Source organism: Pagrus major, chromosome 4 (genome assembly GCF_040436345.1).
Source record: "Pagrus major chromosome 4, Pma_NU_1.0".
In the NCBI taxonomy this organism is placed as follows: domain Eukaryota; kingdom Metazoa; phylum Chordata; class Actinopteri; order Spariformes; family Sparidae; genus Pagrus; species Pagrus major.
The window spans coordinates 31,669,297-31,690,286 of record NC_133218.1 but is presented as its reverse complement, the minus strand read 5'-3'; the positions used below and the strand labels follow the sequence as shown (position 1 = coordinate 31,690,286).

At 39.4% G+C, this 20,990-nt stretch overlaps 1 protein-coding gene and 1 non-coding gene across 2 annotated transcripts; one reads left to right on the top strand and one right to left on the bottom strand.

Moving 5' to 3' along the window:
* Positions 1 to 671: 671 nt before the first annotated feature.
* gnb5b (guanine nucleotide binding protein (G protein), beta 5b) lies at positions 672 to 20,084 on the top strand. The gene is made up of 12 exons (XM_073464288.1): positions 672 to 797; positions 2,994 to 3,105; positions 4,318 to 4,454; positions 4,625 to 4,666; positions 5,622 to 5,698; positions 6,965 to 7,097; positions 9,390 to 9,533; positions 9,740 to 9,831; positions 10,628 to 10,676; positions 10,907 to 11,003; positions 11,303 to 11,469; positions 19,895 to 20,084. The coding sequence occupies exons 1-12, from the start codon at positions 672 to 674 to the stop codon at positions 19,904 to 19,906; spliced, it is 1,188 nt and encodes a 395-aa protein (XP_073320389.1). The 3' UTR covers positions 19,907 to 20,084.
* trnap-cgg (transfer RNA proline (anticodon CGG)) lies at positions 7,273 to 7,344 on the bottom strand. The gene has a single exon. It is a non-coding gene; the product is annotated as a tRNA-Pro (tRNA).
* Positions 20,085 to 20,990: the final 906 nt, after the last annotated feature.

Sequence of the window (20,990 nt, the reverse complement as noted above, 5' to 3'; positions counted from 1 at the left end):
GCTACGGCATTATTGTGTCTGAGGACATGCACAATATTTATGTTTATATAAGGGCTGAAACGATTTATCAATTTGTAAACTATTAAACAATCGGTTTGAGTCATTTTAAAGAAAAGAAAAGTCAATATTCTTGAATTTCCAGCTTCTTGAATGTGAATACTTTCCGGTTTCTTCGCTCCTCTGTGACAGTAAACTGAATATCTTTAAATTGTGGACAAGACGAGACATTTGACGTCATGTTGGACGCTGATCAACATTTCTGACCATTGAACACTTTGAGAAAGTAATCGACATCGACAAAGATAATAATCGTTAGCTGCAGCCCCGGTGTTTATATCGGAAAAATAAGTAACTGCCTCAAAGGGTGCGGTTCATGTAGATGTTATTTGATTTTGTGAAGTGTCTCTCATGTACTGTCCTCTCCTGTACTGGACATGTGCCGGTCCCAGAATAGCTGTGCTGCCTCTTCTCTCCTGGTGCTCAGAGAAGGATCAGGCCAGAGTAGATTAGCAACTACTTATCTCCTAACCCACACACTCACACAAACACACACACCAAGTGGTCACAGAGATCAATAAAACAAAATAACCTGACTGAATTAATCTTTGTGTTTGTGTGTGTGTGTGTGTGTGTGTGTTCTCCACAGGGTTTGTTGGTGATCATCTGCAGCCATGTGTGACCAGACGTTCGTGGCGGCCACCTTTGGCCCCTGTGAGTGCTGCGGGAAACCGAGTCCTCTCATTAACATCTACATCAAGACTGAGCCCATCAACTACTGCTCCTTCTGCGTGGAAGTGGTATGTCACGTCTTCCTTTCACAATAAAGCTCGAGTCACAGCCATATCCAACTCGTCTGTTTATCTGTGAGCATGTGTAACAAGAGCGATGTGAGAGGCGTCTTTAGTTTGATGAGGATCACGCAACACTTTGCGTGACATCCGTTAAAATGAGAACAAACCACTCAGCAGCACCTTTTGACACGTAGCTCTATTAATGTATCTAAAACACACACACACACACACACACACACACACACACACACACACACACACAGACACACTCACAGGAAGTTATCAGGGCCTTGAAGAGAGAGATGCATGCCACCGAGCCCCCTCCTGATCTGTGGCTCTTTGTCGACTACTCACTTGACACCAGAAAACTGTCCCAGAGGAATTTTATCTGAGAGTTTAAATGTGTTGAAGGACAATACTGAAACATTTGTGCAAGAAAAGTGTAATAAAAGTAGTGAAGGAGCAGATAAAGCTTAAAAAAACAACTTGTTACGATACATTCTCTGTCATGATTTAATGATTATATTAGATCAGATTTTAATGATCCCTCGGAGAAAATGAGCCAATCAGAATATGAAAAGTAAGGCTCTGCTCTATGGGCCTTAAACCACGATACACAATATATATCTTAATATTTTTGACTGTAGGTCCTCTCACAAAATATTAACACACCAAGATTTCTGATCAATACGGAAGCCCTAAAGGGCCACGCATTCATACATTTTATTTCCTCCGTTTTCCCCGTGATAACGAGTTAATTTCAGTTGTTATTTCGAGATAATAACTCGAGATCTCGAGAAAACAAATGAAATTAACTCGTTATCACGGGGAAAACGGAGGAAATAAAATGTATGAATGCATGGCTCTTTAGGGCTTCCGTAGATCAATAATCATCAGTAATGTGGACATTATAAGTGGATAATAACATTTTGTCAGATCCCTTCAGTAATTCATATAAATTGAAATACAAGATAATTTAAAACAAAAACAAAAAAACAACAATTTGTGTGACAGGTTTATATATTCAAACTCTTCACTTGAGCATATTTTCTCCCATTTTCTGTTGTATTCTGCTGCTTTGTAAAAGTTTGTAGCGATTATCTTTTTTTTTATTTCAGAAAGAAATAGGCTTCACAACATATTTAAAGGAGCAGTATGTAGTTTTGGGGAATACATTTTAATCAGAAGAGAAAGATCTTAACTGTCTGATTATTTTTTTTATGCCTAAACAAACAAAATAAACAAACACTCTTTGTTTTCTTGAACTGATAAACTGAATAAACAAACTGACCTTGCTGTTTTACTTTGTTTATATGTGGCGGACCCTGCCACCTTTCTGCTTCAAACAGTTTTCTGGTGACCTTATTTTCCTCTGAGAACAGCTGGTTTATTCAGTTATGGAAAAAATAAATATAGGAGGAGGAGGAGGACGGAGCAGGAATGAGGGAGAAGTGTGGAGGAGGAGGAGGAGGATGGAGGGGATGGAGGAGGGATGGAGGAGGGATGGAGGATGGAGGAGGAGAAGGAGGCTGGAGGGGATGGAGGAGGGATGGAGGAAGAAGAGGATGGAGGGAGGAGGAGGATGGAGGGGATGGAGGAGGGATGGAGGAAGAAGAGGATGGAGGGAGGAGGAAGATGGAGGGGATGGAGGAGGGATGGAGGAAGAAGAGGATGGAGGAGGAGAAGGAGGAGGAGGCTGGATGGGATGTAGGATGGATGGAGGAGGAGGAGGAGGAGGAGGATGGAGGAGGAGAAGGAGGGAGGAGGCTGGAGGGGATGGAGGAGGGAGGAGGGAGGGAGGAGGGTGCAGGAGCAGAATGGAGCAGGATGGAGGGAGGAGGGTGCAGGAGCAGGATGGAGCAGGATGGAGGGAGGAGGGTGCAGGAGCAGGATGGAGCAGGATGGAGGGAGGAGGGGGGAGGCTGAAGCAGGGCACTAGCTGAGTCGCGCGGCAGCATCACTCTCGCGCTCGAGGACACTCTCACCAGCCCGCTGACTACAACCGTCCTGTCCCCTCTCTGTCTCTCTGTGTCTCTCTGTCTCTCTGTCTGTCTCTCTGTCCCCTCTCTGTCTCTCTCTGTCTCTCTCTCTGTGTCTCTCTCTCTGACTCTCTGTCCACCTTGTCCCGTGGTTCGCCTCCCTCTCTCCGCTCCTTCCTCCTCTCTTCTCTGGGTGCTCCGCCGCGGCTGCCGCCCCTCAAAGATGGCCTGCCAGGGGCTCCAGAGAGGGGAAACCCTGGCGACTCTGAAAAGGGAGACCGAGACTCTGAAGAAGAAGCTGGAGGAGGAGCGGGGCAAACTCAACGACGTGGAGCGTAAGTGTCCCGAAGCTAACGACAAAACAACTGTGTCACATTTTCACCGAGACACGGCGCGTTTTAACTGGAAACAAGAGGGAAACCTCGACAGGTGGCAGCTCGTCAACTCGTCTTTTTAAACATGTAACACAGTTTTCATCGCAGCGGTGAACCGACAGTAATCTGAGTGGTGATGCTAACATCACAGTTACTGTGAGCCAGTTGTTTGATGTGTAACTAGCTAACAAAAAAGTACATTTACTCAGTTACTGTATTTGCTACATGAGTATCTCCATTTTTCTACATTTCAGAGTGATTTACTGTTGTATTGTACAGACTACTTCTACTGCTTTTATCTGACAGCTACTGTTGTCATTTACTTTTGAGAGGCAGGAGGGATAAAATATGAATTTGTTCAAATAAAACATTATTAAATTTCACTGTCATTAATTAAAAAAATAAAAATCCAGCTACTAGTGAGTCACCAGCTGCTGCTCATATAAACAGTAGGCTATATTGTCACTGTCAGTATTGTCAGAGGTGGGAACTAACAAAGTACAAATACTTCATGACTGTATTCAAGTAGATTTTTCAGGCCTCTGTACTTTACTTGAGTATTTACTTTTCTGACTCCCTACATTTTAACACAAGTATCTCTACTTTTTACTGCTTACGTTGTTCAAAACAGGCACATTACTTTACTTTTTGAGTAAAGAAGTTGAATCAGTACTTCAACTTTTACTTTAAATCTGCCACAATCTGTAAAAGTACAGAGTGATGTTTCTGTACTTTTACTTCAGTTTGGGTTTGAATGAATGAGCTTTTACTTGCAATTTTTAACCCGGAGGTATTCCTACTTTTACTTAAATGTACTAGAAGGAGTTTTTAACTAGTTATAAAACAGTCTCAGTTAAATACTGATGTTGTTATATGTTTTAAAAAAAGAAAAATAGTAGTTAAAAAATGTTGCTTCTTCTTTTAACTCACTTTTAAACCAAAGCACACGCTTGCCAGATCAAGATCTTTATCAGTTTTGTCCACAGGGGCTTGTAGCTGCTTTAAGTAAGCTTTTAAATACAGAGCTTTTTTTTTTCCACTTGTAATACATTGGGATATTCCTACTCTTACTTTTACAACGGATCTGAGTAACGGATTCTTACACCTGTGCTGGTAGTCAAAAGTTCCCGAAAACCCGAAACTAAATTGTGTATTTTTGTGGTGGTACCTCAGTGCACCAGGTGGCTGAGAAGGCAGAGGCGGTTGGTGCTCTTTCCATCAAGACCAAGCGTGTGCTGAAGGGTCATGGGAACAAGGTGCTGTGCATGGACTGGTGTAAAGACAAACGTCGTATGGTCAGCTCTTCACAGGTATACACATGCACACACATACGGATGTGATACAGTATATTAAGAGGAATATCTCACCTAATATTAGTTTGTATGTATGTATGACACATCAGTTTCATTTGTATGCTTTGTAGCACTGTAGTATATGGACTCTATTTTTTTAAGTAATGTTGATTTCTCTTGTAATCTAGGATGGAAAAGTGATCGTCTGGGATGCGTTCACTCTTAATAAGGTGGGTAGAGGTTTATGTGGCGCTTTTGTGCATGTAAAAGAGAAAGTGTGAATTCCTTTGAGTACTAAATGACCATAAACAAAGTATCATAAGGTTTACATTACTTTGAAAGAAAGAAAACTTTCAAAATATGTTTTTGGACAGAAAAATGCCCAGAAAACCCCTTAATATGACTGTATAACTAGAATTATATTGACCACTCTAAAATTTTATTTGAAAGATTTAAGCTGCAACCTTATTACTCAGTTAAGAAACCTGCAAACATGTTGAATAATTTAATAATACTATCCCCATCCATTGTTAATGTTTAAAATAAACATAATTTTGAGCTCAGTTTGACGTTTCTTTCTGCAAGTATTATCTCTTTTTCTTCAAATAATGTCAGTCATCATAAATTAAAAGGTTGGGTTGAGTGTTCATCCAAGAGAAGTAAACACAGAACTGTTTTTGATAAAAAATTAATAGGACTGTTACTTTCAGAAGCGCTGCCCCTATTTAACCTTACCCTCTCCGCTCTGTTATGCAAGGCTAAGTGGGCTTTATTTCCTTTACATGTTCAGATGCTCATGTTCTCTTCACCATATGTACTGGTGTTGAGTGGGCGGGCGGGTTATCCTCCGCTGCCACACTCCTCTGAGAGAGAGGGCGCAACACGATCACATGGAAATATGCGTTTAAAGATTATCTATCCATCTGTCCCCTGTAATGACTCTGTGTGTGTGTGTGTGTGTGTGCCTGAGTGCACTTAAATGGGTTCAGCCTGGTTTAACCATCCTGCCTCTTGATGGAGGAGACATGACCACATAATCCCTTTTAATACTCACCACATCCAGGTTCACTGCAGCTGTGTCCGTCTGTGTAAGAGTCTAGTTGGTTTATGCTTGTTAAAGAGAGTGTATTTTCTTAACAGTAACAAATTACTAATGTTATATGTGTGTGTGTGTGTGTGTTACAGGAACATGGGGTGTCCCTGCCGTGTACATGGGTTATGGCGTGTGCTTACGCTCCCTCAGGCACAGCTGTGGCATGTGGGTGAGTATAGAGATTAAATGAACTACTACTCTTTTTTTTTTTCAACAACAACAATTAGCGACCTCACTGTCAAGTGAAATAAAATATAATGGATATTTCTACTATAAACTATCCATCGTATTTTTAGCCCCCATGATACCTTGAGCAAATTAGGGGTGCGATGCTTATACTCATTCTTAGTGCGATTTGCACACCGTATTCGCCAGGAAACTCACAGATAATGAAAGAGATATTCTGTTATAGTACTCAAGTGTAACTTTAAATTCTAAGGTTAAGGTTATTTTATTGTCTCCTGTTGGGAGAAACATGTCTTGGATTTAGGGAACTGCTGCATCAGACCAAACATTACAGTAGAAACACATAAGAGCAAGTGGGCAAAGATTGCCCGAAGGCACTGTACACACGTACACAGGTATTTCTTATGCATTTTGGCCTTCTGTACACACATAAACAGAGTTTCAGGTCACTGAAAAATTAGCTTTTGGAAAACTCCTGCCAGGGTGGAGATATTCAGAAATGCTGTTTTTAGTGTTTATGTTTAGACAGGAAAACTGTGTTTATTTTGGCTTGTCTCCTTTGTTTGGCAGGCTTCTGATTCGCCAACTTGGCCTTACAGTAGAGGTTATATGGCCACCTGTTGCTTTGGCGTGCGCTTGACAGCTTGCGTTTGTGTTTTCAAACCGTTGGTGTGGACGAGAATTTCTCTGAAACCAGAGGAGGAAAAAAATGCGTTTCTAAAAATACCCCTGTACATGTGGATTAGGCCTTAGTTAAACAATAAAACAATAGAAAGAGTGCTGCCCTGGTAGCTCACCTGGTGGAGCGTAAGCCCCATATGCAAGCCTGTTATACTCACCACATGCTGCATCATGACCTTGCTGTCTTTCCTCTTCATTTGCTCTCAAAATTAAGCTTAAAAATAAAACGCTTTAAATTTAAAATGGTTCAATAACTCATTTTGCATAGGATGGCTCAATTGTCTGTAAATGTTTGGTAGATGTTTACAATTGGTGATTGCTAGTGGCGCTAAATTAGATTAGATTAGATTGATTAGATTTTTTCAATGTATTTAATCTGACACATAATGGAAGGAGGGAATGTTCATTCATTTAACTCACTTATCTTCTACTATAGCTTGGTTCATGTATATCCACACATCATAACTGTATTCTGTTGAATCTTAAATAGTTAGTGATAAGTAACTGTTCCCCTCCACTGGTATGAGACCCATCATTTAACCACTGATGCTTTTATTTCCTTCGACAGCGGACTGGATAACAAGTGCTCAGTGGTCCCGCTGTCACTGGACAAAAACGAGAACCTGGCCGCAAAGAAGAAGTCGGTCGCCATGCACACCAACTATGTATCAGGATGCACGTTCACCAACTCTGACATGCAGGTGAGCTCCAGTTACAAGCCTGTAAATTTGATACACGACTCGTTAACAATAACAGTAGGATCTGATGTATCAACCTTAAATTAAAGCCTGCCTATTCTGCAGTTTTCAATCTGTACAATAGTGCCTTACTGTACTGTTTCCACTGATTACAAAGAGACAGGCACTGTCATCACGAGGGCTCGTCCGGGATTTGAACCCGGGACCTCTCACACCCGAAGTGAGAATCATACCCCTAGACCAACGAGCCACTGATGCATTGAATGTTCTTAGCTTTTGATTATTGTCAACTTAATCTCCAAAACATGACAACTTTATTTAGATGTTGTACATTTATTTCAAATACTGTATTTTAGGACTTTGCATCTCCTGTAAGTCAATGAGTCTGCACCAACTAGACTTTTTTGTTGTCTGTGTCTGCGAGTCGGCAACAGGATGGAAGAAAGCCAGGGCACAAATTCATAAGGAGAACATGAGGGAGACGACCTGAGAAATTTTGCTTTAATAATTTACTCCAGTCTGGCCCTCAGCGAGGCAGAAGAGCACAATGGCAGAGGACAGGGAGGAAGAAGAGATGGCAGAAAAGAGACAAGAGCAGAGGAGGGGGTGATGGTCCTCTATCCTGGGTGTATTAATAGACACTGAGTGGCTTTTATCAAGGAAAGAGTGGAGCACACTGACCTGAGGGCGGAGCATTTAACACACAGACACGCACATGCATGTGTTCTCGCACATCTCCTCTGTCAAACTGCCATCTCACACACAAAGACACACGCATGTACATGAGCTCACAGCCTTTATACCATTCAAATAGACCTTGGAGCACAAAGCTGTGGACTATATTGAGGGCTTAGAAAGTGTTTTCATACACTTTCTGAAAGACCGGCTGCGTGTTTTCATGCAGCCCTTAAAGTCTGTGTGTCGATGCATCTCAGTGTGTGTGTGTGTGTGTGTGTGTCCATCACAGCTGACTTGTGAGTTATGACTTTTTCATTAAAGGTCGTTTACATGTGGGATGATCACTGGGTAATTTAAAGAACCCCCTGCAAGGATTTAATATATGGTCACATGCAGGTGGTGGTAAGCAAAATCAGACTGATGCAAAGGCTCTCTGTGAGATCAGTGAGGTTCCCATCTGTGTGTATGTGTGTGTGTGTCAGTAATTGTGGCTTACTGATAATTGCATTCATGTTGAAACTGGAGCTACCTCTCTGTGCAGGCAGGATGTGGTGTGTTTTTGTGCCTGAGGTCATCCAGCAGGAGCTCTCTAATCCAGCAGCCAGCAGGGATCTCTGATGTCTGCATGTGTCTCTAAGTGCCCATAATCTGTTTTCATCAGAGGAATCGCTGACATTTTGCCATTTTGTGTGCTGGAAACATGATGCACAGTGAGAGTTGTCTGTGTTAGCGGGGAGGTGCTGAGCTGACCTTTGGCTTATGGCATGTGTTTGTGTGTACTGTATGTGTGTGTGTGTGTGTGTGCGTATAGCGAACAACAGCTACAGTCGTACGTTAAATGATAGTAAAGAGCTCTGCAGTATTTCTCTGCTATTGTTAAAACAGACTATAGAAAGCAGAAGTTGGTGATGGTATTCTGCTTTTGAAGCCTCTGTTGAGGTCAAAGCGATCACATGAAATTTATTTTCAATGAAATTTAAATTCGTCTGAATCAAGACTGGTTTCGTTTCCTAGTTTTAAATGTTAAAAGTGAGAAATGAAAGCAAGGCCAGTCTCCAAAGTCATATACGACGTAGAAATGACTCTGATAATATGCATTTTATACAACAAAATACATGCTTTGATTTATCTAGAATCAATCAAATCCTTTCTGTTGAAATCCTTTCCCATGAACAGTACATTCATTCAAAATTAATAAATCACTTTTTAATTATTAAAATCACCTATTGGTCCATGTTCTTTCTCTCTATCGCCACCAGCAGTGTCACATTAAACCCAATCAGCCTAGTTTCATCCTTTAGTTCAGTCTTTGTGGTCACAGAATTTACCCATCAAAATCCCTCTCTGATGGCTCCCTCAGTAATCCTTACTACAGTGTTTATAAACGAAGAACAACTTCCATGACGAGATGAATTTGGGTTAGAAAATGTTAAAAAATTTAAAATAAACCGAACATCCATGTCTTACCCTCGCTCCAAAATACTTCTGGAGGATGAAGCTTCATGTTTTCACATTGTTGATTGTTTTGTCTTTGTGTTTTTTGTGCATGTGTGACAAACATATGTGGTGTGCACGTGCTCTTGTATGCATGTGTATGTATATATGTGTGTGTGTTAGCTCCTGACCTCCAGTGGTGACGGCACATGTGCCTTGTGGGATGTGGAGAGCGGACAGCTGCTGCAGAGCTTCCATGGTCACACATCTGATGTCCTGTCCCTGGACCTCGCCCCATCTGAGACTGGAAACACTTTTGTCTCCGGGGTGAGAGAGAGATAGTGTGTGTCTTTGTGTTTGTTTGAAAACTTGTGTGGTCGTACTTTAAAGTGTTCCTTGGATGAGGACTTTTCATGAAAAACTGACACTTTTTAAAGAAAGTAGATCTTTACAGGACAGCAACAATAGTTATGTCTCTAATGTGTGTGTGTGTGTGTGTGTGTCTGTGTGTGTCTTTGCATGTGTGTTATCAGGGCTGTGATAAGAAGGCCAACGTGTGGGACATGCGCTCTGGACAGAACATTCAGTCTTTCGAGAGCCACGAGTCCGACATCAACTGTGTAAAGTGAGTCCAGCTCTTTAAAAAAAACTAAAGTCTCACAGTGTCTCTCTTAAAAAGTACATTTACGCAACAGATATGACGCATCAAACTATTGTTACAGAGGGGAAGAGTACAAGTGGTAGTAATATTGGTACTTCTACTTCTTCTATTAATATTACAAAAGCTGACCTAAATGATTAAATTCCATCCTAGATCATCAGAATTTATAATAAAAGGAGGCACCTCGCGTGTCTGTGCACATGCTCAGTATCAAAATCTATCTGAGGCACTTTGCTACCCTTCAACTGTTTTGTTTTTAATCAATAAGATATTGTAGTGCCCTTTCTTTAAATCATGTTTCAATGGAATTTGCTTTTGATCTGATCGAAAATTACTTTTAAATCCAGCTTCCCACTTGACCAAATTTGTTTTGATTGCAGTTCGGGACCACTATTGAGTTATTTTAGGCAAATGACAGAAAGTCTTGAGCCATATATTTGTGCTTTATTTCATTGTAAGCTTGTGAAAAGTGATGCACTTTGGTTGCGTGTTCACATTTGAGCTTTTCATGGATGTTTTTTTTTAATTTATTGTGCAAAATATCTGTAAAAGGAGAAGAGATGTTGTGTTAAAGAATCTCTAAATGTTGATGAAGTTGAGACTTGGAGTTGTACAAAAGGGAACACAAGCATCAGCCATGTTCAACTTCTGTGTTATTGTAAGGCCATGAATTACTCATTTGTTTAAAAAGTTTCTCTGATATAGAAAGCTCACTGGTGCAGCAATACATCTAATTCTCCCCTCTGTCATGTGTGCTCAGGTACTACCCGAGTGGAGATGCATTTGCTTCTGCTTCTGACGATTCCACGGTGAGTCACGTCATATTGACGTCCTTATCAGTTTGTTGTGATGTGTCCTGTTTTTTAAATCAACATCCTCAGTGCGTCAACACCTGTCAAACACATACAAATATTCCTGAACATGTACTGATGCCATTCCTTTGGGTCCATCAGCAATGTGTACTGATGAGCTAAACAATAACCAGAACCTATTTCTGTGATATACTGTAATAGTATGACTGTTTGTTTCTGTTCCTCAGTGCCGTTTTTATGACCTGCGAGCTGATCGTGAGGTAGCCGTCTACCAGAAGGACAGCATCATATTTGGTGCTTCTACTGTGGACTTCTCTATGAGTGGTACGAAGTTTGTAAAGCACATTAAATTAAGTCATGGTATCAGTAAATTTGGTCTTGCTTTGAATAAAGGTTCAGAGAATGACATTTTGAACTTTACCTTCATCGATAGTGTATTGAATAATATGTATTACTCATCAGCTACTGGGAAAGTTTACAGTTCAGTAATACAGTATTTAACACGAATAAATTATATTTTTCAAGGAAAAACGTGATGTCACAATTTCAACCGATCTGGGTCCACTTCCTCTTATTCCAAATTCCCCACTTCCGTTTTCTCTCACTTTCCTTTCGGCCCCCAGGTCGCCTGCTTTTTGCTGGTTATAATGACTACACCATCAACGTGTGGGACGTTCTGAAGGGAAATCGTCTCTCCATCCTGTTTGGTCACGAAAACCGAATCAGCAGAGTGAGATTGTCCCCTGATGGCACGGCGCTCTGCTCGGCCTCCTGGGACAACACCTTACGGGTGAGCAGGACTTTCCCCGCACTACTTATTTGTTTATAACTTTTTTTCACAGCCACTCAAGTATACAACAGGATAATAGTAAGACTTAGATGTCCCGACAAGGGTTATGTATAGAAGCCCTTAGCAGCAAGGGAGAAAAAGACAATGTTCATGTGTCGAGCCGAGTGAAAAAAACATTTTTTCACGGGCGAAACTTTTTTTTTCTTCTTGTGTGTGAAACCCACTGAAAAATACATTTTTCCAGGGGAGCTAAGGCTCAATTGTTTCTTTCTGTAATACTCATTTTGACCACAAGAGGCAGAAGTGCACAACTACTCATGTCCTAAATAAGATGATGTTCGTTCAGGGGAGTTTTCATTTCTCTCTGCACTCCAAACACAACATGCATCTATTATATGTTAACAAGTTATGTAACATGACTGTCATGTTTCTTTTGGCAAGGAATGTGTCAAACATGACACTAAGCTGCCCTTAATGTCACGGGTAGAACATTTGAAAAAAAACATTTTTTCAATCGGCTCGACACGTGAAAAAAAAATTCCCTTGTGAAAAAAAACATCTTTTCAGTCGGCTTGACACATGAAAAAAACGTTTTTTCGCTCGGCTCGAAACATGACAAAAACATTTTTTCACTCGGGTCGACACATGAAAAAAACGTTTTTTCACTCAGCTCAACACACGAAAACAAATTCAATGGGGAAAAAAGTTGTTTTCACTCGGCTCGAAACATGACAAAAACGTTTTTCACTCGGCTTGACACACAAAAAAATATTTTTTTCACTCGGCTCGACACATGACAAAAAAAATTCAACCGGGAAAAAAGTTTTTTCACTCGGCTCGACACATGAAAAAATCTTTTTTTCACTCGGGTCGACACATGACAAAAAAAATTCAACCGGGAAAAAAGTTGTTTTCACTCGGCTCGACACATGAAAAAAAAGTTTTTTCACTCGGCTCGACACATGAAAAAATGTTTTTTTCACTCGGCTCGACACATGAAAAAATGTTTTTTTCACTCGGGTCGACACATGAAAAAAACGTTTTTTCACTCGGCTTGACACACAAAAAAATCTTTTTTTCACTCGGCTCGACACATGAAAAAATCTTTTTTTCACTCGGCTCGAAACATGAAAAAACGTTTTTTTCACTCGGCTCGACACACGAAAAAAAAATTCAACCGGGAAAAAAGTTTTTTCACTCGGCTCGACACAAAAAAATCTTTTTTTCACTCGGCTCGACACACGAAAAAATCTTTTTTTCACTCGGCTCGACACATGAAAAAATCTTTTTTTCACTCGGGTCGACACATGAAAAAAAAGTTTTTTCACTCGGCTTGACACACGGGAAAAAAAAGTTTTTTCACTCGGCTCGACACATGAAAAAAAAGTTTTTTCACTCGGCTCGACACATGAAAAAAAGTTTTTTTCACTCGGCTCGACACATGAAAAAATGTTTTTTTCACTCGGGTCGACACATGAAAAAAACGTTTTTTCACTCGGCTTGACACACAAAAAAATCTTTTTTTCACTCAGCTCGACACATGACAAAAAAAATTCAACCGGGAAAAAAGTTGTTTTCACTCGGCTCGACACATGAAAAAATGTTTTTTTCACTCGGCTTGACACACAAAAAAATATTTTTTTCACTCGGCTCGACACATGAAAAAATGTTTTTTTCACTCTGGTCGACACATGAAAAAAAACGTTTTTTCACTCGGCTTGACACACAAAAAAATCTTTTTTTCACTCAGCTCGACACATGAAAAAATGTTTTTTTCACTCGGGTCGACACATGACAAAAACGTTTTTTCACTCGGCTCAACACACGAAAAAATCTTTTTTTCACTCGGGTTGACACATGAAAAAATCTTTTTTTCACTCGGGTTGACACATGAAAAAATCTTTCTTTCACTCGGGTCGACACATGAAAAAAAGTTGTTTTCACATGAAAAAATCTTTTTTTCACTCGGCTCGACACATGAAAAAAACGTTTTTTCACTCGGCTTGACACACAAAAAAATCTTTTTTTCACTCAGCTCGACACATGACAAAAAAAATTCAACCGGGAAAAAAGTTGTTTTCACTCGGCTCGACACATGAAAAAATGTTTTTTTCACTCGGCTCGACACATGAAAAAATGTTTTTTTCACTCTGCTCGACACATGAAAAAATGTTTTTTTCACTCGGCTCGACACATGACAAAAACGTTTTTTCACTCAGCTCAACACACGAAAACAAATTCAATGGGGAAAAAAGTTGTTTTCACTCGGCTCGAAACATGACAAAAACGTTTTTCACTCGGCTTGACACACAAAAAAATATTTTTTTCACTCGGCTCGACACATGACAAAAAAAATTCAACCGGGAAAAAAGTTTTTTCACTCGGCTCGACACATGAAAAAACTTTTTTTCACTCGGCTCGACACATGAAAAAATCTTTTTTTCACTCGGGTCGACACATGAAAAAAACGTTTTTTCACTCGGCTTGACACGAAAAAAAAAATCAACCGAGAAAAAAGTTGTTTTCACTCGGCTCGACACATGAAAAAAATGTTTTTTTCACTCGGCTTGACACACAAAAAAATCTTTTTTTCACTCGGCTCGACACATGACAAAAAAAATTCAACCGGGAAAAAAGTTGTTTTCACTCGGCTCGACACATGAAAAAATGTTTTTTTCACTCGGCTTGACACACAAAAAAATCTTTTTTTCACTCGGCTCGACACATGAAAAAAAAATTTTTTCACTCGGGTCGACACATGACAAAAACGTTTTTTCACTCGGCTCGAAACATGACAAAAACGTTTTTTTCACTCGGCTCGACACACGAAAAAAAAATTCAACCGGGAAAAAGTTGTTTTCACTTGGCTCGACACAAAAAAAATCTTTTTTTCACTCGGCTCGAAACATGAAAAAACGTTTTTTTCACTCGGCTCGACACACGAAAAAAAAATTCAACCGGGAAAAAAGTTGTTTTCACTCGGCTCGACACATGAAAAAACGTTTTTTTCACTCGGCTCGAAACATGAAAAAATCTTTTTTTCACTCGGCTTGACACACGAAAAAAAAATTCAACCGGAAAAAAGTTGTTTTCACTCGGCTCGACACATGAAAAAACGTTTTTTTCACTCGGCTCGACACATGAAAAAACGTTTTTTTCACTCGGCTCGACACATGAAAAAACGTTTTTTTTCACTCTGAAAAAAGTTGTTTTCACTCGGCTCGACACATGAAAAAACGTTTTTTTCACTCGGCTCGACACATGAAAAAACGTTTTTTTCACTCGGCTCGACACATGACAAAAACGTTTTTTCACTCGGCTCGACACAAAAAAAAATCTTTTTTCAATCGGCTCGACACACGAAAAAAACGTTTTTTTCACTCGGCTCGACACACGGAAAAAAAATTCAACCGGGAAAAAAGTTGTTTTCACTCGGCTCGACACATGAAAAAAAAGTTTTTTCACTCGGCTCGACACATGAAAAAATGTTTTTTTCACTCGGCTCGACACATGAAAAAATGTTTTTTTCACTCGGGTCGACACATGAAAAAAACGTTTTTTCACTCGGCTTGACACACAAAAAAATCTTTTTTTCACTCAGCTCGACACATGAAAAAATGTTTTTTTCACTCGGGTCGACACATGACAAAAACGTTTTTTCACTCGGCTCAACACACGAAAAAATCTTTTTTTCACTCGGGTTGACACATGAAAAAATCTTTTTTTCACTCGGGTTGACACATGAAAAAATCTTTCTTTCACTCGGGTCGACACATGAAAAAAAGTTGTTTTCACATGAAAAAATCTTTTTTTCACTCGGCTCGACACATGAAAAAAACGTTTTTTCACTCGGCTTGACACACAAAAAAATCTTTTTTTCACTCAGCTCGACACATGACAAAAAAAATTCAACCGGGAAAAAAGTTGTTTTCACTCGGCTCGACACATGAAAAAATGTTTTTTTCACTCGGCTCGACACATGAAAAAATGTTTTTTTCACTCTGCTCGACACATGAAAAAATGTTTTTTTCACTCGGCTCGACACATGACAAAAACGTTTTTTCACTCAGCTCAACACACGAAAACAAATTCAATGGGGAAAAAAGTTGTTTTCACTCGGCTCGAAACATGACAAAAACGTTTTTCACTCGGCTTGACACACAAAAAAATATTTTTTTCACTCGGCTCGACACATGACAAAAAAAATTCAACCGGGAAAAAAGTTTTTTCACTCGGCTCGACACATGAAAAAACTTTTTTTCACTCGGCTCGACACATGAAAAAATCTTTTTTTCACTCGGGTCGACACATGAAAAAAACGTTTTTTCACTCGGCTTGACACGAAAAAAAAAATTCAACCGAGAAAAAAGTTGTTTTCACTCGGCTCGACACATGAAAAAAAAGTTTTTTCACTCGGCTTGACACGAAAAAAAAAATTCAACCGAGAAAAAAGTTGTTTTCACTCGGCTCGACACATGAAAAAAATGTTTTTTTCACTCGGCTTGACACACAAAAAAATCTTTTTTTCACTCGGCTCGACACATGACAAAAAAAATTCAACCGGGAAAAAAGTTGTTTTCACTCGGCTCGACACATGAAAAAATGTTTTTTTCACTCGGCTTGACACACAAAAAAATCTTTTTTTCACTCGGCTCGACACATGAAGAAAAATTTTTTTCACTCGGGTCGACACATGACAAAAACGTTTTTTCACTCGGCTCGAAACATGACAAAAACGTTTTTTTCACTCGGCTCGACACACGAAAAAAAAATTCAACCGGGAAAAAGTTGTTTTCACTTGGCTCGACACAAAAAAATCTTTTTTTCACTCGGCTCGAAACATGAAAAAACGTTTTTTTCACTCGGCTCGACACACGAAAAAAAAATTCAACCGGGAAAAAAGTTGTTTTCACTCGGCTCGACACATGAAAAAACGTTTTTTTCACTCGGCTCGAAACATGAAAAAATCTTTTTTTCACTCGGCTTGACACACGAAAAAAAAATTCAACCGGGAAAAAAGTTGTTTTCACTCGGCTCGACACATGAAAAAACGTTTTTTTCACTCGGCTCGACACATGAAAAAACGTTTTTTTCACTCGGCTCGACACATGAAAAAACGTTTTTTTCACTCTGAAAAAAGTTGTTTTCACTCGGCTCGACACATGAAAAAACGTTTTTTTCACTCGGCTCGACACATGAAAAAACGTTTTTTTCACTCGGCTCGACACATGACAAAAACGTTTTTTCACTCGGCTCGACACAAAAAAAAATCTTTTTTCAATCGGCTCGACACACGAAAAAACGTTTTTTTCACTCGGCTCGACACACGGAAAAAAAATTCAACCGGGAAAAAAGTTGTTTTCACTCGGCTCGACACATGAAAAAAAAGTTTTTTCACTCGGCTCGACACATGAAAAAATGTTTTTTTCACTCGGCTCGACACATGAAAAAATGTTTTTTTCACTCGGGTCGACACATGAAAAAAACGTTTTTTCACTCGGCTTGACACACAAAAAAATCTTTTTTCACTCAGCTCGACACATGAAAAAATGTTTTTTTCACTCGGGTCGACACATGACAAAAACGTTTTTTCACTCGGCTCAACACACGAAAAAATCTTTTTTTCACTCGGGTTGACACATGAAAAAATCTTTTTTTCACTCGGGTTGACACATGAAAAAATCTTTCTTTCACTCGGGTCGACACATGAAAAAAAGTTGTTTTCACATGAAAAAATCTTTTTTTCACTCGGCTCGACACATGAAAAAAACGTTTTTTCACTCGGCTTGACACACAAAAAAATCTTTTTTTCACTCTGCTCGACACATGAAAAAATGTTTTTTTTCACTCGGCTCGACACATGAAAAAATGTTTTTTTCACTCGGCTCGACACATGACAAAAAAAATTCAACCGGGAAAAAAGTTGTTTTCACATGAAAAAATCTTTTTTTCACTCGGCTCGACACATGAAAAAAACGTTTTTTTCACTCGGCTTGACACACAAAAAAATCTTTTTTTCACTCTGCTCGACACATGAAAAAATCTTTTTTCACTCTGCTCGACACATGAAAAAATGTTTTTTTCACTCGGCTCGACACATGACAAAAAAATTCAACCGGGAAAAAAGTTGTTTTCACTCGGCTCGACACATGAAAAAATGTTTTTTTCACTCGGCTCGACACATGAAAAAATGTTTTTTTCACTCTGCTCGACACATGAAAAAATGTTTTTTTCACTCGGCTCGACACATGACAAAAACGTTTTTTTCACTCAGCTCAACACACGAAAACAAATTCAATGGGGAAAAAAGTTGTTTTCACTCGGCTCGAAACATGACAAAAACGTTTTTCACTCGGCTTGACACACAAAAAAATATTTTTTTCACTCGGCTCGACACATGACAAAAAAAATTCAACCGGGAAAAAAGTTTTTTCACTCGGCTCGACACATGAAAAAACTTTTTTTCACTCGGCTCGACACATGAAAAAATCTTTTTTTCACTCGGGTCGACACATGAAAAAAACGTTTTTTCACTCGGCTTGACACGAAAAAAAAAATTCAACCGAGAAAAAAGTTGTTTTCACTCGGCTCGACACATGAAAAAAAAGTTTTTTCACTCGGCTTGACACGAAAAAAAAATTCAACCGAGAAAAAAGTTGTTTTCACTCGGCTCGACACATGAAAAAAATGTTTTTTTCACTCGGCTTGACACACAAAAAAATCTTTTTTTCACTCGGCTCGACACATGACAAAAAAAATTCAACCGGGAAAAAAGTTGTTTTCACTCGGCTCGACACATGAAAAAATGTTTTTTTCACTCGGCTTGACACACAAAAAAATCTTTTTTTCACTCGGCTCGACACATGAAGAAAAATTTTTTTCACTCGGGTCGACACATGACAAAAACGTTTTTTCACTCGGCTCGAAACATGACAAAAACGTTTTTTTCACTCGGCTCGACACACGAAAAAAAAATTCAACCGGGAAAAAGTTGTTTTCACTTGGCTCGACACAAAAAAATCTTTTTTTCACTCGGCTCGAAACATGAAAAAACGTTTTTTTCACTCGGCTCGACACACGAAAAAAAAATTCAACCGGGAAAAAAGTTGTTTTCACTCGGCTCGACACATGAAAAAACGTTTTTTTCACTCGGCTCGAAACATGAAAAAATCTTTTTTTCACTCGGCTTGACACACGAAAAAAAAAATTCAACCGGGAAAAAAGTTGTTTTCACTCGGCTCGACACATGAAAAAACGTTTTTTTCACTCGCTCGACACATGAAAAAAACGTTTTTTTTCACTCGGCTCGACACATGAAAAAACGTTTTTTTCACTCTGAAAAAAGTTGTTTTCACTCGGCTCGACACATGAAAAAACGTTTTTTTCACTCGGCTCGACACATGAAAAAACGTTTTTTTCACTCGGCTCGACACATGACAAAAACGTTTTTTCACTCGGCTCGACACAAAAAAAAATCTTTTTTCAATCGGCTCGACACACGAAAAAACGTTTTTTTTCACTCGGCTCGACACACGGAAAAAAAATTCAACCGGGAAAAAAGTTGTTTTCACTCGGCTCGACACATGACAAAAACGTTTTTTCACTCGGCTCGACACAAAAAAAAATCTTTTTTCACTCGGCTCGACACATGACAAAAAAGTTGTTTTCACTCGGCTCGACACATGAAAAAATGTTTTTTTCACTCGGCTCGACACATGAAAAAATGTTTTTTTCACTCGGGTCGACACATGAAAAAACGTTTTTTTCACTCGGGTCGACACATGAAAAAATCTTTTTTTCACTCGGCTTGACACACGAAAAAAAAATTCAACCGGGAAAAAAGTTGTTTTCACTCGGCTCGGCACATGACAAAAACGTTTTTTCACTCGGCTCGACACATGACAAAAACGTTTTTTCACTCGGCTCGACACATGAAAAAACGTTTTTTCACTCGGGTCGACACATGAAAAAACGTTTTTTCACTCGGGTTGACAGACACACAAAAAAATCTTTTTTTCACTCGGGTCGACACATGAAAAAAATGTTTTTTCACTTGGCTGACGCACGGAAAAAAAAAAGTTTTCTCACTCGGCTTGACACGAAAAAAAAAATTCAACCGGGAAAAACGTTGTTTTCACTCGGCTCGACACATGAAAAAAGTTTTTTTTCACTCGGCTCAACACATGAAAAAATCTTTTTTTCACTCGGTCGACACATGAAAAAACGTTTTTTTTCACTCGGGTCGACACATGAAAAAATCTTTTTTTCACTCGGCTTGACACACGAAAAAAGGAGCACCAGGAAAAAAAACGGCCCCCTTGCCCCTCAGGGCTTCCGTACTTATGTATGTTGAGGTTCTTGTGCTTGTGACTTGTGCTTGTTTTATGATTGAACCCGTATCATTCTTCTCGCTTCTCTCATGCAGATCTGGGCCTAAAGTTTACATCGCAGCTTTGATCCTGCGAAGACGGCACCAGTATTATGTGACTTATGAGACTGCAAGTTCCTGCCTGAAATCAACACCACTGCAGGAGTGTGTTCACACGTCACACACAGAAGCACAAACACATCAAATGCTCCTCTGAATGAGAATATGTCACTGTGTCACAACCGTAGCGAGGGTATTCATTTTAACAGTGAGTTTGGATTCCTAATCTGTGTTATCGTTAGCTTGATGACTGATTGTGTAACATTATTGTGATTGCTAATAACTGTGAGTGTAAAGAGCCAAATGACTTGTAGCGATCAGCAGCTTGTGTCTGCTCTGCCATGTAGACCTGCAGACAATATCAGTGATTGTCTTGTAAATGATGTACATCAACTAACCATCACACCACACCTGTCCAGAGTCATACTGTAGGTGTACACGCTGTTATTGTTGTTGTTACTGTGGCTACTCTGCCATAGATAATGTCATGAATATCCAAAGGAAGCAACTTTAAATGTAGCTACAGAATTTTCTTATTTCAATATATATAAACCTCAACAGCTTAGGTATATTTCTTGTGAGAAAAATAAAGGAGATTTTAAGTATGTCTTGTTTTTGATGTCTCTCCATGAACAAAATACAAATGGATGTGAAGAGTTGAGTAAATCTGCTGCAGCGCAGAGGTTCACAGATTCAAGATGAAGAAATTTTTGTCAGTCCTGATTTTAAAGGGCTGTTCCCAAGATAAACATTGTGCTGGGTGTCCTGCTTCTTCTTTTAAATGCATCTAAAGGGGCTCAAAACAAACTGTTGATTCCTGAATAACACTGTATACCACAGGGGGGCACTGTGCTGCATCACAATTATAACAACTATGTCTGGCTGTGCTTTCTACAAAAAGTCCTGTCATAGTGTTTTTGTTGGAGAGGTCACTTAAATGATTTAATAAGACATATCCTGGAAGAAGGGGACATCCCGACAGATATTCTCTAAACTTACCCCTCAGTGGGAGATGTGTCTCTGTTTTCATGACTTTTGTCCAGTTAAAGTGCATTATTGATCAGATAGTGTCACCATCTTACACATCTGTATT